Source organism: Rhodamnia argentea, chromosome 8 (assembly GCF_020921035.1).
Source record: "Rhodamnia argentea isolate NSW1041297 chromosome 8, ASM2092103v1, whole genome shotgun sequence".
Taxonomy (NCBI): domain Eukaryota; kingdom Viridiplantae; phylum Streptophyta; class Magnoliopsida; order Myrtales; family Myrtaceae; genus Rhodamnia; species Rhodamnia argentea.
The window spans coordinates 11225021-11242016 of record NC_063157.1 but is presented as its reverse complement, the minus strand read 5'-3'; the positions used below and the strand labels follow the sequence as shown (position 1 = coordinate 11242016).

Below are 16996 nucleotides of genomic sequence, written 5' to 3'. Positions count from 1 at the left end.
AAAAGTTTAGGATCCCCGTTGCACATTGGGTTAAAGTTCAGATATCTCATTAAATAAATTAAAAGTTCAAAGACCACATTGTACATTATGACATAGTTCGTAGACCATTTGGGTAATTGTCCATAAGTAATTTATAGGAAATTGAAGTGCAACTTTTTAATGGACGATGATCGGAATTTACTCAAAATAAATATTTCCAATTACATTAATAATCTACATTTTGACGATACTATTTTGATAATTCTTGTCATTTTATTTGGGGCCGCGCTATTTCCACTCCAATTTTGACTTTGACACTCCTTGTTACAATATCTTCACCATATTACCCCTATTGTCCCTCTTTTATTTAATTATTCCCTTTTCTTTCCTTGCGGGTCCCCCGTCCTTCCTCCTCCTTCCCTGTACTTGAACTTTCTCCTTTCGGCTTGTGGTGACTGCCCATTTGACCGCGTACCTCCCATTATTACTCTGTTTCCGATCTTCATCTGTGCTTTTCCTTTCCTTGTTGTCCCTCTACTGGGAAGAAGATAAAAGAGCTAGCCTCTCTCTTCTCCGAAGAAGAGCGACATGCATTCAAATATGGAAAACGGCCTTTCTCTATGAAAAGTCATCCATGCATGTCAGTCATCTACCTTCCTCTACGATGGAGCAACTACTGCAGAGACCACTTTGAAGGCGATCGCTCTCTCCTCTCGGAAACACCACGCTCCGACACTCCTCACATGTGACCTGAGACTCGAGGCCCTCAGTGTTTTCCTCTCCTCCTTGCACGCCCTCAGCTTTGTATTACTCGTACAGGATAGCGATCCTCGATCACGGTGGGAATCGTGTACAAACCCTGAGCAAAGATCCTCTGCCAATGGAGACTATTTCAATTTTTTTTCGGTTTGAAAAGACAAATATTTCCCTTCACAAAGACATCTTCATTTGAAGGATCTTGAAAGAGGGAAGAAACATATCCCCTACGTATATTATTACATTGTCGAACAAGATCAAATCTTCCTTTTCTTTCACGATTCTCCAAACAAGATCAAACCTTACTAAAACATCTCTTTGGCCGATGCCCACTGCGGAGGTGTGGAGTGGATGATGAGTGTCCACGTGCACTTCGCATTTCTTGTTCTCTTGGCCCTGCTCTAGGTGAACCACTTGGATAGGTTAATGTGAACCACTTTTGTTATGGTCACCAACCGAAGCACCCTTTGGCTCTTGGACTTGCTTGCTGCCACGGGGTCCGTCGATCATCTTTAGGAAAGCTGCGAAGGCTGGATGCCGACATGTTCAGCTGCCAGAATGACAGGGAAGAAGGGATCCGGCACGGGTTCCCTTTCGGGATCCCCACAAAGGTCGACAGTTCCCGCTGAACGATCGTGCGTCCTTGTTCATCAGCATGATAGCCTCCGCAATCTCGCTGGCGACCTCACTGCAGGAGAAATCGAGGGTAATGTTGCCTCAGATCCCCCCCTAACGATGCCCAGCCGGTCGTGTGACTCTCACTAGTTTCTTCGAGAAAATTTCTTTCGCAGGCGGTGCATATCGATTACAACATTGGATCCTTTTGAAAGTTAGAATGCAACGTCGTGAAGCTGGCAAATGCAGCTTCCATTAGGCACAGGTTCTTTTAGACAGGCATCACCATAAGCTGAAAGGAGAGAAAACAAAGAGAAGAATGTGGGACCCGCAAGGGGAAGGAAAAAGGCGTAAACAAAACAAAAATAAAGAACGGTAGGAGCACTATGGGAAAGACACCATAACCGGAAGTGTCAAAGTCAAACCTAGACTGCAAATAGGCCCGGCCTTTTGTTTTAGTAATTAACTTTTGCAGATTAAAAATTCGTCTTCATTCCTTTTATTTATTTATTTATTTTTCTTATATAAGGAACCCCAGACTTATGCAAATCCCAATTGACATTTGCCTTAGTTCGTCGTTTCCCTCAATAAACCCAAGTTGAAAGGTGGTGACGAGAAGTCAACCCTTGGGAATTAACCTGGATCATAGGTAACAGATGACTCCACACACCATATGTCAATGGCGTTAAGTAGGTATTCGCCAAGAATATTCCCACGCCACCCCAGGAAACCGATATAAAATGCGGGAGGCGTTAGATACAATACGTAGGTGATGGCGAGAACGTTCTTTTCCTTCCATTTGAGAAACGGGGGGGAATTTTATGGAAGACAACGTCAGAGCGTATGACTTGCTGGGATGACAAAGAAGATCCTCTTCCCATTGCAAATCCAATTCACATGTCCTAGAAAAAAACCGATGAAGCCTTGCCATCATCATCATCGACCCCCACTAGCTAGTGGCGACCGGCTTTCAGTCCGGTCCGGTCCGGTCTCATCTATGAATCAGGAACCAGTAAGAAAGATCGGTTCCTAGCTTTTAGGACCGCGACCGAACCAATCCCAGTCCAGCTCCTGAACAATCCAAAGGAACCGATGGATTATTAGTTGGGGAGAACAACACGGACTTTAATTTTAATTGATCCAGTTCCATCTGAAATGGGAAACTGGTTAAGGCACCCTCGAGAACCGGAGCCGGTTCTATCCGACCCGGGCGACTCCCCAGCCACTCCTCCTCCCTCTGAGCAGCAAAAGAAAAGAAGCTTTGGTTGAGCCTTTAAAATTTGTGACAGATACTCGACAGGCTGCAACTCAGTCCGAGGATCAGACACACGTGGCCCAATCCTATGTGCCAAGTAAAACTTCCACAGCTAAATACTATGTTGTCCTATGACAAAAAAAAAAAAAAAAATACTATGTTGTACATGAGAAGCTTTTGTCATGCTCTCTGTCTCTGTCTCCGTCTCTCTTTCTCTGCGTGGGTATCGTTCTTTGTGGCGAATACTTCTCTTTAAGAGGCCCTAGCGCATAGCGCTCATTTCACCTTTTCTTCGCGTTGACAGAAGAGAGAGCTGGCCATACGCATTAGCAAGGTCCTTGAATGGTGGGAACCATCCATACCTTCATGCCCTTTTCCTGTTCCATTCTATTCCTCCCGACCTCCTCCTCTCCTTCCACCTTTGGCTCCTGCAAACAAGCCTGGTACTATCGCTGCCTTGGCCTCGACCCGTCTATGTGAGCTTCCCGGGTTCTTCTTCCCCACCCCCACCGGCGGAGGAAGTCCGAGTCAAGTGTTGTTTTTCTTCGGTTTGTTCACATAGTCCCGCGAGACATCATCCATGGATAAAAGGCAAGAAAAGATGAAGAGGAGCGTGTCTGAGAAGTCGATGCTGATGCAGAGGCATAAGAAGAAGAATAGCGGTGATGATCAGAGCATGAACAAGAACAGGTTTCTGGTAACTGTCAATGTCCTTGGAAGTGCGGGACCGATAAGGTTCGTGGTGAAGGAGGATGATCTGGTCTCCGGGGTGATTCAGACTGCCTTGAAGACTTATGCCCGCGAAGGCCGCCTTCCGGTTCTCGGCACCGAAGTGAACAACTTTGTTCTCCATGCTGCTGCAGATTCAGATGGTAATATGTTCATCTTTCTAGCAGATTCAGATGGTAGATTTACAGTCCTGAATCCTGATCAATTCCACTGTCTAGGATTTAATACAGGAGAATGAAAATGTGTGAAGGTTTGATTCAATTCTATCTATCTCACTTCCTCTGATCTCGAGAACAGAAGTTCTGGACTAGCCTCCATCTGATTATCAGAGGCAATCTAATTTATCTGTGCATCGGTCTTTGTTTTTCCTCTATCGGCATGTTGTGCTTCACTTGGTATGCATTCGCATTCATAGTGATGTCAGTGGCCGATAAGACATCCAGATCCAGCATCAAAACAAACAGATTGATGAGTCTTTCTGCTTTTTGGGACATAACCCCGAATCTCGACTAACTCCTGCGATTTTTCAATCGTCAGCCTTGAACCCATCGGAAGCCATAGGATCTCGGGGAGGAAGGAACTTCGTGCTGTGCAAGAAGCAGATTCAGCCACAGATGACGGAAGCCAGGTCCGAGATGATATCGCACAAGAGAAGCGGGAGTTGGAAGGCATGGTTCAACAAGAGCTTTAGTTTCAAAATACTGTCCCATTGAGATGTCCCTCCCTGTACCTTGTATGTCCTATGTCCCTCAGTCAGATTGTCCTAAACTTAAATCATAATGTCTCCGCGGTCGTCAGACAAATAAATCACTGATGTCCTAATGTCATAGGCAGCAGCAGCAGCTGAGGCACATGAACTGTTAGGAAAACGCATCCCAGTTTCATGCTTGTAATCGATATGGACACCACATATGGCATGTATGTTTGCTTTTTCCATCATTCTGTTGTTTGACTTGTGTGATCCCTTTTCCAAAGTGCAAACTTCACTTTCCAGTCACAGAATGATGGAATACATAGGAGTTGGACAAGAATATGATGAAACACTAGGAAATATGTTACCTGGGGACGGTGGGGAAACTAAAGAAGTATCCCTTCCTTTGCTTGAAGAATAGGAATATGCAGCTTTGTGGAAATCATGTCGGCGTGCGCGCACTGGCTCTATGCGAGCCAGGGAAGTCCCGGTGTGCAAGAATCTACTGCGTAAAGCGTTCAGGATTAATTCTAAACGGGCAATCTCAGGCAATCCTCTTCCTCTGCTTTTCCTTAGCTTTCAGGCTTTGCATCTTGGCACAGTAGCTTAGGGCGCGCATGGTAACACTTCAGAAATTCCATTTCTCTGCCGGATGCCCATCCGGCAGAGAAATGTGTTTGAAAAAAACCCGATGGAAGTAGAAATCCGTTTGGTAAAAACATTGACTTCCGGTAGAATTTTTCACTTCTAGCAAGATTTTTCACTTCTGATAGGATTTTTGGCCAATTTTGAGAATAAAAAAATTTTAACTTCTCGGCTCCAGAATGACTTCTTGCACCACACCCGCCTCCGTCGACCACCGTTGCTATGACCGCCGGCCACAGACCACGGCCGCCGCGGCCGCGGTCGGCCGCCGCCGACCGCCGCCTCCAACCGCTGCCATCGCCTCCGCCAACCACCGTTGCTGTGATTGCCGACCGCCGACCACGGCCGCCGTCGAACGCCGCCACCTCCGATTGCCGCCAACTGCCGCTGCCGCCGATCGCCACCTCCCGCCACCGTCGACCGCCGCCGCCCGCCGCCAACCACCGCCACCATTGACCATCGCCGCCGAAGATTTTGTTAATAATGTTTTAAAAGTAGAAATTTCCAATCGTTACCAAACGAATTTTTATGATCAGAAGTCAATCTGGAGCATAAGTAGAAAAATTAACTTCTACTTTTGAGGAGAAGTAGAGAAATCAACTTCTGATTAGAAGTTGATTTCTCATGGAGAAGTGTTTTCATGCGCACCCTTAGTGATACTCTTTGTATTCCCTTCCACCTCGATTTCCGCCAAGCACCAAATCCAGGGTCCTTCCATGAACGGCCTCACCACACCAGGGTACCGTACCGACCTTGTCGCATTTGCCGCAACACAACTAGGTCCTCATCAAGCTCCCGGGGTCACAACGAGATGCCCTCCACCGCCCGCCTTTCGGACACTCTTTCAGAATTTCAAGCCATCTGTTCCTCCGAGGTTAATCCCAAACACTCGCTTTCGGACAATGAAGTTGCTGTCTTGGCCTACTCGGAAGCGAAGTTCCACGGGGCTGGTTTTCAAACGGTGTTAGTGACCACAAATCTGCACCCTTTACGGGAAAAGATGATTTAGGGGGTGCATGAATCTCTTTCTATTTCCCTATTTTTTTTGTTTTTTTGTTTCAGGAAATAAGTTTGAAATAGAAATACGTTTGACAATGCAATATAATTATTTTATTTCTGGGCCAGATTTTTGGCTAACAAATAGATTTGGGTGAGATTTGAGAAATAGAAAAAACTGGCTTTTTTGTTTCTGAAACAGAAAGTGGAAATAACTTTCTCTCTCGTCGTTCTCTTTCCTCGCGACGCAAACGCAGAAGCTTTCTTCTCTGGTCGTTCTCTGCCTTCTCTGGTCGTTCTCTGCCTTGATTTGCGGATCGCCCTCGGATCGAAGCTTTCTTCTAGATCGAAGCTTCATGCGGCGTCTCGAGCACGCAGATCGTGCTCTCGCTAAGGCGCACGGAGGGGCTCCGCAAGTGAGATCCGGAAAGGGAATCGCGAGACGTTGCGGTGCGGCGGAGGAATTGTAGAGTAGAGGAGAAGAATCTTCAATACCCAGGTTTGTCTTCGCATTCGCTTGCAATTTTCGCGCAAAGCTTTACCTTCCCCTCTTTCTCTTCCAGAATCAGAGTCAATCGATTTCCACTTCAAAGTTGGGTTTTTTTGTTAGCGTGAAGACAGAAAAATGGAGTGGAAAGGCCGATAGGTGGTGTGGACGGTGCGAATCGTAGATAACCTCGCACAACCCATTACTCCATTCTCGAATCTCAAGCTCAATTCACCCAACCCTCTAACCACGCCACCCCACCTCTCTATCACCGCTGATATCTCTGTTGTTACATAGTCTTGTTCTGCAACTTTCATGCAATACCTGCTTATTCCTCACTGGAAGCCTCTTTTTTTGTTCTGCAATGTTAGGTTGCTGTTACATACGCTTGCCCGAGTCAGGCCTTTTTTTTTTTGTTCCGCAATGTTGGGTTGCTGTTACATACGCTTCCCTAAGTCAGGCCTTTTTTTTTTGTTCCGCAATGTTGGGTTGCTATTACATACGCTTGCCTGAGTCAGGCCCTTTTTTTTTTTTTATTTCCGCCCCTGTGAACTGGTGAACTAGTTATGATTCATTTTTTATCATGGTTTAAACAAACGGAGCTTGTGAGGAAAAGAAACAGGTAATTGATGTTGTGATTTTAATTTGCTGCAGTAACAATGAGTTTTCTGTGCAAAATTGATGTTCGGTTTGCCAAATTGTGTTTTCTGTGCAAGTAGTCCATGTACCGTTTTGATTTTGTTTGGTGATACCTTGTGGTCATTTTAATTGCCTTTGATGTTAATGTAACTGCATTTGATGAGTGGGCTCATTTGATGGTCACTAATTAAGGTTAAATGGCATCCACATCCCATAAAGAGACATTTATAGCAAAGTGGACCGAACCTTTGTCCAATCTATTAGTAAGTTTGTTGGTAGAAGAGGTCAAAAACGGCAATCGCACCACCTCTACCTACAACAAAGCTGGGTGGAAGAACATACATGCAGAATTCAATAAACAGACAGGATTCCCTTACACTCTAGTTCAAGTGAAGAACAGGGTAAACAAACCGAGGAAACCGTACATGAGTTTCAAGAAGCTTCTTTCTCGGACTGGATTTGGATGGGATAATGTAAACAAAACGGTGGTTGCGAATGATCCGAGTGTATGGGAGACTCATGTCATGGTATTACTTTACTTGGGTCATTTTTTTCTAATTGTGGATATAAGCTTTGATTGTGTTGATGACTTACGTTAATTGCAAAAATTGCGGGAGAATAGCGACTGGGCTAAATTCAAGAATGAAGGGTTTCCTCATTATCCTAATCTATGTATTGTGTTTCGAGATACACATGCTACTGGGGATTATGCAACGGGCAATGCACAATACAGGGTGGTATCGGATGGAGATGACAATGGCGGTGATGATGACATCGGTGATGCAATAGGTGATCCGGAGCAATTTAATGAACACCAAGTTGATGATGGAGTATTTATATCTAACGTGGCTGCCACCCCGGTTCGTGAGAAGCACGAGTTGGATAGGACTCCAAATTCCAAAAGAAGGAGAAAGAGTAACACATTTGATGCTAATACCCGTTGCAAAGCCATTCACGATATGATCAAATTCAGGACGAGTCAATCAACAACAAGTGAGTCCGTCACCTCACATGCCACATCACCTGTAGACTCATACTCTATAGCAACAGTGATTGCTGTCTTAAATGGCATGCCCGACTTGGAGCAGAATCTCTACAACAAAGCCGTGAACCAAGCATGCCTTAATGCCACCCGGAGAGAGACTTTCATCATATCTCTGCCGGAAAGGAGACGTGGACTTATTGAATCTCTTTAAGTAGATATTGAGAACCATGTTAGGAATTATATTTAGCTTTGTCACTCTATAACTTATGTATTTCAGACAGTGTGATTTTTTTCTTTATGATGTAACTATGATGACAATGTCGGTATTGTAGATGTTGTTGATGTCACTCTATGACTTATGTATTTCAGACATTGTGGTTTTTTCCTTTTCGATGATGCAACTATGATGACATTGTCGGTATTGTTGGATGTTATTAGATTCTTTACTTATCCGTTATGTTGTTCTTTTGCATGATGGCATAGGTATTATGGAGGGGGATGAAAGTAGCCTTTACGATGGTCGGGTAGCATCGGTTGAAGCCGTTCAACTAGATTTTGATGATGTTGATATTGATATATTGATAGCATGGCTGTGTACTTATATGGTGGATAAGGCCTTGCACATGAGGGAACCTATTAGGGATAGTGTATTGTCGGGAGCTGAATGGGTAAGGGAGGTTCTTTATGGACATTCGGATAGAGTATATGAAGCTTTTAGGATGGAGAAACATGTCTTTCTCAACCTATGTGGATTGATGAAGGCAAGAGGTTGGTTAAAAGATAGTCTATATATTAACATAGATGAACAAGTTGCAATTTTCTTATATACAATTTGTCACAAGAACTCCAACAGAAATTTATGCGAAAGATTCCAACGGTCGGGACAAACTCTCGGCAAGTACTTTGCTAAAGTGTTGCAAGCAGCTCTCCATCCGGCAAAAGAGATTATCGGACCATCTACTTTTGATGTTGTCCCAGAGGAGATTCTTTTGAATCACAACCATGAACCTTACTTCAAGGTAGGATTTTTCATATATTTCATTACACCAAAAATTTCACTTTGTTGATAATATTGTATAAATCTAATCGTTTTGATAAAATGACAAGGCTGCATAGGTGTTATTGATAGCACTCATATTCATGCTTCAGTGCATGTGTCAAAGCGGATCCCATTTAGAGGCGGGAAAGGAATTACCACTCAGAACGTGATGTGTGCTTGCTTGTTTGATATGAGGTTTACTTTTGTGTATATTGGTTGGGAAGGATCCGCCAACAATTGTCGCGTGCTCTCAGCAGCACTCGAGACTCCTAGCTTGAAATTTCCTCGGCCACCACCAGGTATTTGCTTATGACCGATGGATGAATACCAGTAATTTTCTGTATTTATTCTTGCAACATGACCGATGTATGAATATCATGTTATAGGGAAATACTACGTGGTAGACTCGATTATGCAACACTATGCGGGATTCTTAACTCCTTTTAAAGGTGAAAGGTATCATCTAAATGATTTTAGGGGTAGAACAAGACGGCCAAGAACAGCTAGAGAATTGTTCAATCATAGGCATTCTTCACTAAGGAATGTCATCGAGAGATCGTTTGCAGCTTTAAAGAATCGCTTCTTCGTTTTGAGACACATACCTCCATTTACATTTCAAAAACAAGTATATATTGTAATTGTATGTTGTTCTATCCACAATTACATTCGCGATCAAGACAAGATGGATAAGAACTTTTCCCTATATGGAGATCCAGAGTACTCATTTGGACCTACACAAGATGATGTCATAGACGATACATCAACCGCGGAGGGAACCGAGATGAACACGCTTCGAAAAGTTATTGCCAATCAAATGGCAAGGGATCATGATATGGTGGAGATTCCGTGAAATTGTGTTCTCGACTTATTGTAATGTATTTCCACTATTTGTATTTTGGGTTTTCCTACCTTGTATGTGGTAGTGTATTTTTGTACATGAGGATTTCCTTTGTTTCCTCCGTCTGAGAGCCCGTGTTAGACAAATCGGACTCTGTTTTGTAGAAGTGATCATTTGTGGTGGTACTCGGTTTGTTGAGTTTGAAGTCCAACATGATCACTTTGTCTGTAGTGGTACTTAGTTTGTTCGTATAAAAGCAAACAAAGTCTACTTTGCTTCTTTGTTGTTCTATTATGTCCTTGTGGTTGTTGCCGCTGGGCTCTCATGTTGCTTCTGCTTCCGCTGTGGATACTTCTCAATAGATAATATCTGCTGCTGCTGTGTTACGATTCCCGATACATGTTATACCGTGAGAAGCATATACTTGTTGAGTGGCTTCTTTGTTTCATGGACGCCTCCCGATGCTCGACTTTGGATATATGCTGTGATCCAACCTTGGCGTAGTGCTGCTCTTTTCTTTCCTTTGTCGCTTCGTCTCTTCTTCCGGTTTTTAGCTGCTATTTAGGTGCTGGTTATCGTTTGTTACGACTTTGGGCTAGTTTTGGTCTTCTCTTGCTACTGACCATTTGCTCTCCTTCTACTTGGGTCGCCTCCCCTGTGTCGGTTTACTATTGAACCGTTGATTTCTTGGTGCTGTCCTGCTGCTCATTGCCTGCCACCGCTCTACTTGGTTTGTTTGCTGCCCGGAGGTTTGTGAAATTGCTGATTGGAAGCCTTCATGCTTCTTCCGCTTCGGTTCTTCCTTGTCGTGTTGCTGCTTGGGACTACATTGTGGATCTTCCGCTCGTTTGCGGCTTCCCCGGTGCTTCTGCTGCCGCCCCTCCCCTCTTTGTCTAATGACTCCACCGCTGCGGTTGTGTCGCCGACGCCGGTCTACCGTGGATGCCTCTGCTGCTATGTTGTAATCCCTTTTGCGTTATTGTTTGTGGGCTACTGTGAGATGCTCTTAGGTCCTCTTGCTTGGCCCTCCCTTATTTGTTGTTATTATGGTTCTGCCGTTAGGTTTTTTTGGCCATCTGTTTGGCTGTTGCTCTATTTCTTGTTGCCATGTTTGGCCCCCTATTTGTGTTTGCTCTTGTTTTGACTTTCTTGCGACCGGTTCACCGTTGAACTCCCTATGTCACTTGTTGTGCCATACCGAGTTCATGATTTTTGTGTCCGGTTTCCTTTATACCTAGTGCTTTTGAAAGATCAATACATATTTACCTTACTAAAAAAAATTAATTTTAGACATAATCACTGAAAAATCATGATAATGGAATGTTTGCATCATAGATTAATTTTTGCGGCAAAAAAAAAATTGATTTTTATTCCAGAAAATAGAAATTTTATACTGTTATCAAACGAATTTCTATTCCAGAAACAGAAATTTGTGTCATTATCAAACAGGCTTTTTGGTCCAGAATTTTGTTCGGGAAACGGAAATAGAGCCAGGAAACAGAAGGGGTATCATGCGCGCCCTTAGACTGCTGCACGGAATAAGCAATCGAACAATACAAGAAAATAAATCGAACATCAGATGTACATGATTCGGTCGTAGAGACATACGTTCATAGGGAGAGCAACAACGAATTTCATTATAGATCAAACGATACACGGATATTACAAATCACACTCGAATCACTCAAACACTGTCAGTGTTTTTCAGCCCCAATTGCATTTAATAACTCGCATAGTAGTTGGCCCTCAATTTCTAGCGAAATAATCTCTCAATCTCACAAAAGAATTGAACACAAATCTTATCACTAGATTAAATCGATCAGAACACTCGGTATTTTGGATGCAATTCGTGAAAGATTCTTCAATAACTAGCACGAGAACTCCAACAAAATGAACGACATCCAACTCTGCACAATCACGGTTTGACTTGCAATACGCACGCAACTCAGAGCACTTAATACCAAACCCTTCGATATATATTTATACATAAACCACCAGAGAAGTCCATCTTTGGAATTGGTCAAAATAAGGCAACCCAAAACAGGATAGGAATCAAATTGGACGTGTGACTTTCCAGTTGGACTTTCCTTCGCTGACCTCAATTCGGAATAGGAAGTTAACGTGCTTTTCTTTGCGTCGTTAAATTTCGGACGCCCACAAGAAATCCAAAAATCTGACTTTCCTTTAACCAACCGGACTTTCTTGTAATTCATCTTGGATCGGGTTTCGTGCACATATTCAAATTCGAGACATATTTTAACATAGATAATGCTTACATCTTCAAACGGTGCTGTCGCATACTAACATTGAACGAGTTTGTGGCAACTGTCTGCCTGAAAGTTTTGGAAATTTGGGTGATTCACAAATTCGATAATCCACGGAAGTTTTGACAAAGAGACTTAAATTATCGCTTTGAGAACGGTACAAGGACTAAAACAAAAATGAAATGAAGTTTAAAATTCAAATGGAGCTCCGCTGAAACCACAACGCTTAATAATGTGATTCGCCCCTTTTTCCCCCTTTCGTTAGGAATTCTTTTGGTCTCTTCCTCAACTCCGGAGTCGGCATTCTTTACCATTTTCTTTATATAAGTCAGAGAGCAGGAAGGGACGATCAGCATTATCGACTTCCTTTAGGTGTTGCCATCCACACTTACTACTAAATGTTCAATTCGAGTTACATCCAATCCACATTATCTACGAACTGAGATTTGAGAGCTCATCACCGTAGCCCCACCAAGATGCTAGCAGTCAGGAAATCTTTTCACGACGTGGCAAGAAAAGAGGTACAAGCAATTCAAAGATTCGCTCACAACACGAATCGAACAGGTGATCCGAAAGAAAATTGGTGGTCCATTTACTACTAGACTAACCACTAGGTTTACATATTTATGCGTGTCTACAGCTAGCGATTCGAAATTTAATCAGGTCTAATATTCACCCAATCATAAGAAATTATCAAGCCTAACCTACAGTTAGACCTCCTAGTCGAGTTAAGCTCGCGCTTTATTTGGTCCATGAGATTAGAAATATATTTCATATGCTCAACATTGACATACCCCCTTTTTTTTATAGTATCTATTTCTAAGCTCCTATTGTTATCATCATTATTAGTGTCATTAGTTACGTTTTGTAAAAATGACCTTGATTTACTTGGATTGTCAGCAAGGGAATGCCAAGGTTAGTGATCAACTAGTGACACTAATAATGATGATAACAATAGGAGCTTAGAAGTAGATACTATAAAAAAAAAAAAAAAGGGGGTATGTCAATGTTGAGCTTATGAAATATATTTCTAATCTCATGGACCAAATAAAACATACATATATATATAATATATAAAAGAGAGTCCTCGGCCTTCTTTCTTGTTCAAGGGCTGCTCGCCTTTTTTAATAGAACGAAGGGGGCTATGCAGAGGTGATTTCGGTAAACCGACGCATGAGCTGAGGCTCCCGTGTCCCGCCGACGTCTCCGCAATTATTTCATAATAATAATATCGGCATTAAGATGAATTAGATTATATCCATCTTCTTTATTCTTAATAGGAGTAGAAACCCAACCCCCCAAACCACATTCGACCCATTCTCGAGACCACCAATAAAAGTCATTTTGGAAAACTGGATGTACCGGAGGGGTGCCGTAGACTTACCTAAAATAAGGTGCTGCCACAGAATTAAGTTTAGCATAGGTTTAGCACGTGTTCGCAAGCCGCGGTTGAATGATTTATCTTTGCATACAGGAACAACCAGTCTTTTTGACCCCATATTGTAGGGTGGATCTCGAAAGATATGAAAGAAAGATCTCCCTCCAAACCGTACATACGACTTTCATCGAATACGGTTTTCTCTCTGCATACAGGAACAACTAGTCTTAACACAACCGCGACATCATTCATTTCGGCATTCAATGAATGTTGTCACTCGAGAGAATCAATCTGGATGGCTCTCCGAATTTTTCATGACCTTCAATTCTGGAAGAAAGAGAGGTCGCTCGAGTGCTTCTCCTAATCAAAGGTCTTGTCCATGTCGTGTACTGGCTTTCTCTTACTCGCGATTCTCTTTTAGCATTTTTTTTTTTTTAATCCTGAATCCGTTATCTGTACTGGAGAAGTGGTAGTTTGATCAGGCAAATGTTTAAAGAACTTTCTTTTGTTCCAGATCCCAGTAATGTAGCAAGCCTTGTGCACTGGGACGCCCTTTTTTGTTCGTGTTTCCTAGAGTCAGTCGGTATTGCGATGTATAACTACCAGTCGCCAAACCTGTCAAACGGGTGCATTAGGTCGAGTTTAGATCGGATCATAAATGGTTCGATCCAAATTGATCCATTAACTCATTTATAATCCATTTATGCATAGTGCAAATTTCTTGACACATACCCGACTCTTCCCATTTTACTAAAACACTTCTATATTTAATCCAATCTAAGCAAACTTATTTCTTATAAATTTTTGGAAAAAATATAATTACTAAATCATTGTGGACAATTTTTATATCTTTTTAAATTTTAAAAAAAATCTGAATTTTTTATTTTCATTTCTTTTCAAAATATGATTATTTTTATATTTTAAAATTTTTATCCTAATTTTTTTTATTTCTTTTAAAAATATTGTGTTTTTATTTTTTCTGTTTTTATTTTTCTCTTCTAAGATCGGCGAGGGCGGCCCTCGCCAATTGCACCTCATTGGTTGCTAGCAAGGCTCGTGGCCCTCCCCAAGCAGCCACTAGGTGAGGGCCACAACCCTTGCCCGCGACCGACGAGGGTCAACTGGTGCCCTCACCGGCTTCCTTATACAAAAAAAAAAGTATAAGAAAGGATAGAGACCTCTTAAATAGGTTGTCTTAAGTGGGTTGTAAATGGGTTCACAATAAACCCATTTACAGTCCATTTATTTCGGCCTCTTTATTTTGTAAACTCTTTATGTCGGATGGTGTCGTATATGATTGCTTCCGTGTCATTCATTTTCGCATTAAGATGATGGATAGAATACATCCATGTCATGTTGATCACTCCCCCTTGGTCCTGTATGACAACCTCCATTTATCATTCCATTTAACTAAGGTTATGTTCAAGCATGCCGTATACTGTAGATCCTGAGAGTTAAACTGCATATGATTGTTCAAAGACATTCGAGGTTAAAATCAAAGTTGACATTGTCATTGTCAAGTCGTTTGGATTGTACATATGTTCTCTGCATATGAGTGGCTCGGTACCGGTTCACAGGCAGCAAAAAAAATTTCGTTTCCAGGAGCATTGCTCGCTCGGACACAAGCAAACTTAGTTCCTTGACTGTGCAACACGAGCTAACAAGCCAGAATTACAGATTTCATGGTCCAAATCTTCCACTTGGGAAGAGAGTTTGAAAGGTGCTGAGTCTGCTGACCCTGTCCTGGGAAGGGCAAGAATGCAAAAAAGTCAAGGGGCTGCTGTCTCTTTCTCCGCGTGTGATCGGATCCCCGACGCATTCTCATTGACCAAAGCCATTGCTAACGGAACTCGGTCAGACACTAAATTAATAAAACACTAGTTGAACGGCGGTGATGCGAGATGTCAACCCTTCTGAATACGCAAGAGACGTCTCAACGCCGTTTCCCAATTGCAGCAGTAGTTAATATTCGCCGAGGAATATGCTTTTGACGCCCGGGGAAAACAGTATCGAATGGGAGGTGCTAGATACGATCCATATCTGGTGAGCAAAACGTCCTTTTCCTTCATTTGAGAAACAGGGAGTTTATGGAAGACGACGTCACACAGCGGATGACCTGTTGGGATGACTAAAATGGTTCACCTGCCCTGGAAAATAACCATGAAGCCTCGTCCTCATCAACCGGACAGATGACAAGAAGGAGCTCTTGTTGAGCCCTTCTAAAGTATGAATTGTGTGACAGATGACAGGCAAATTTGTAAACTGGACAGGCTGCAACTAACTCCCAGAATCAGACGACATATGTCCCAATCCTATGCCATGCCCGAAGTAAACCTCCATTGCTATATAAACAAGCGTGAATTGGGTATCACTATCTGTGCAAATAACACTCTTTTAAGAGTCCCTAGAGCATAGCGTTCGTTTCGACTTTTGTTGGTGTGAAAGAAGAGAGCCATACGCATTAGCAAAGTCTTGAATGGTGGGCACCATCGATACCTTCATGCACTTTCCCTGTTCTATTCTATTCCGCCAGGACGAGGAAGTGCGTGCCTGCAAACAAGCCTGGTACTATCGCTGCCTTGGCCTCGACCCGTCTATGTGAACTTTCCCAGCTCCTCTTCCCCCGCCACAAAGGAGGTCCACCGTCAGTGCTGTTTTCTTCGGTTATTCCATAATCTCGTGAGAACAATCATGGACAAAGGGCAAGAAAAGATGAAGAGGAATGTGTCTGAGAAGTCACTACTGATGCAAAAGCATAGGAAGAAGATTAGTAGTGATGATCAGAGGACACATAAGAACAGGTTTCTGGCAATTATCAATGTCCTTGGGAGTGCAGGACCAATAAGGTTTGTGGTGAAGAAGGATGATCTGGTGTCAGGGGTGATTCAGACTGCCTTGAAGACTTATGACCGTGAAGGCCGTCTTCCGGTTCTCGGCACCGACGTCAACAACTTTGTTCTCCATGCTGCTGCAGATTCTGATGGTAATATGTTCATACATCTAGCAGATTCAGATGGTAGATGATGCTATTGTCACGATCGATTCTACTGTTTACAATCTCAAAATGTTCTGATAAGTGCATTATGCAGATACATTTTCTGTGTATTTTTCAGATTGCCATTGTTAACAAATTGAGGTGAATATATGTGAAGGTTTGATCTGGTTCTCTACAACCTCACAGCCTCTGCTCTCAAGAACATAAATTCTGGATTAGCCTCCATCTTATCCAGCATCAAAACAAAGATATGATGGAGACTTTTTATTTCTTCTGTGAATCTCGACTAACTCCTGCGATTTTTCAATCACCAGCCTTGATCCCATCGGAAGCCATAGGATCTCAGGGAGGAAGGAACTTCGTGCTGTGCAAGAAGCAGATTCAGCCACAGATGACGGAAGCCAGATCCGAGATGATATCGCGCAAGAGAAGCGGGAGTTGGAAGGCGTGGCTCAACAAGAGCTTCAGTTTCAAAATACCATCCCCTTGAGATGTCCCTATCTCGTGTGTCCTGTGTCCCTCACGCATATTGCCCTAAACTTAAATCATTATGTCTCCGGCCGTCATCTGTCGAATGAATCATCAATGTCCTAACGCCATAGGCGACCGGGGCACACGAACTGTTAGGAAAGCGCATCCCGATTTCAAGCTCTTGATCTGTATGAAGGATCCACCATAGATGGCATATGTGTTTGCTTTTTTATC

At 42.9% G+C, this 16996-nt stretch overlaps 2 protein-coding genes across 3 annotated transcripts; both read left to right on the top strand.

Annotated features, from left to right (window-relative positions):
* Nucleotides 1–2978: 2978 nt before the first annotated feature.
* On the top strand, nt 2979–16996 carry LOC115745342. The gene is made up of 3 exons (XM_030680843.2): nt 2979–3094; nt 15909–16279; nt 16606–16996. The coding sequence occupies exons 2-3, from the start codon at nt 15988–15990 to the stop codon at nt 16779–16781; spliced, it is 468 nt and encodes a 155-aa protein (XP_030536703.1). The 5' UTR covers nt 2979–3094; nt 15909–15987; the 3' UTR covers nt 16782–16996.
* On the top strand, nt 3102–4273 carry LOC115745341 (uncharacterized protein At4g22758-like). 2 transcript variants are annotated; one of them, XM_030680839.2, is made up of 2 exons: nt 3102–3477; nt 3872–4273. In XM_030680839.2, the coding sequence occupies exons 1-2, from the start codon at nt 3186–3188 to the stop codon at nt 4045–4047; spliced, it is 468 nt and encodes a 155-aa protein (XP_030536699.1). In that variant the 5' UTR covers nt 3102–3185; the 3' UTR covers nt 4048–4273. The 2 variants fall into 2 exon arrangements, with proteins under 2 accessions (XP_030536699.1, XP_048140481.1); XM_048284524.1 differs by having other exon boundaries at nt 3857–4273.

Excerpts from the sequence above, each read along its gene's own strand:
- LOC115745341 (XM_048284524.1), top strand. The coding sequence starts at position 3,186 with ATGGATAAAAGGCAAGAAAAGATGAAGAGGAGCGTGTCTGAGAAGTCG. Across the intron at positions 3,478-3,856 it reads TGCTGCTGCAGATTCAGATG|TTTTTCAATCGTCAGCCTTG; the intron begins GTAATATGTTCA and ends TAACTCCTGCGA.
- LOC115745342 (XM_030680843.2), top strand. The coding sequence starts at position 15,988 with ATGGACAAAGGGCAAGAAAAGATGAAGAGGAATGTGTCTGAGAAGTCA. Across the intron at positions 16,280-16,605 it reads TGCTGCTGCAGATTCTGATG|CCTTGATCCCATCGGAAGCC; the intron begins GTAATATGTTCA and ends TTCAATCACCAG.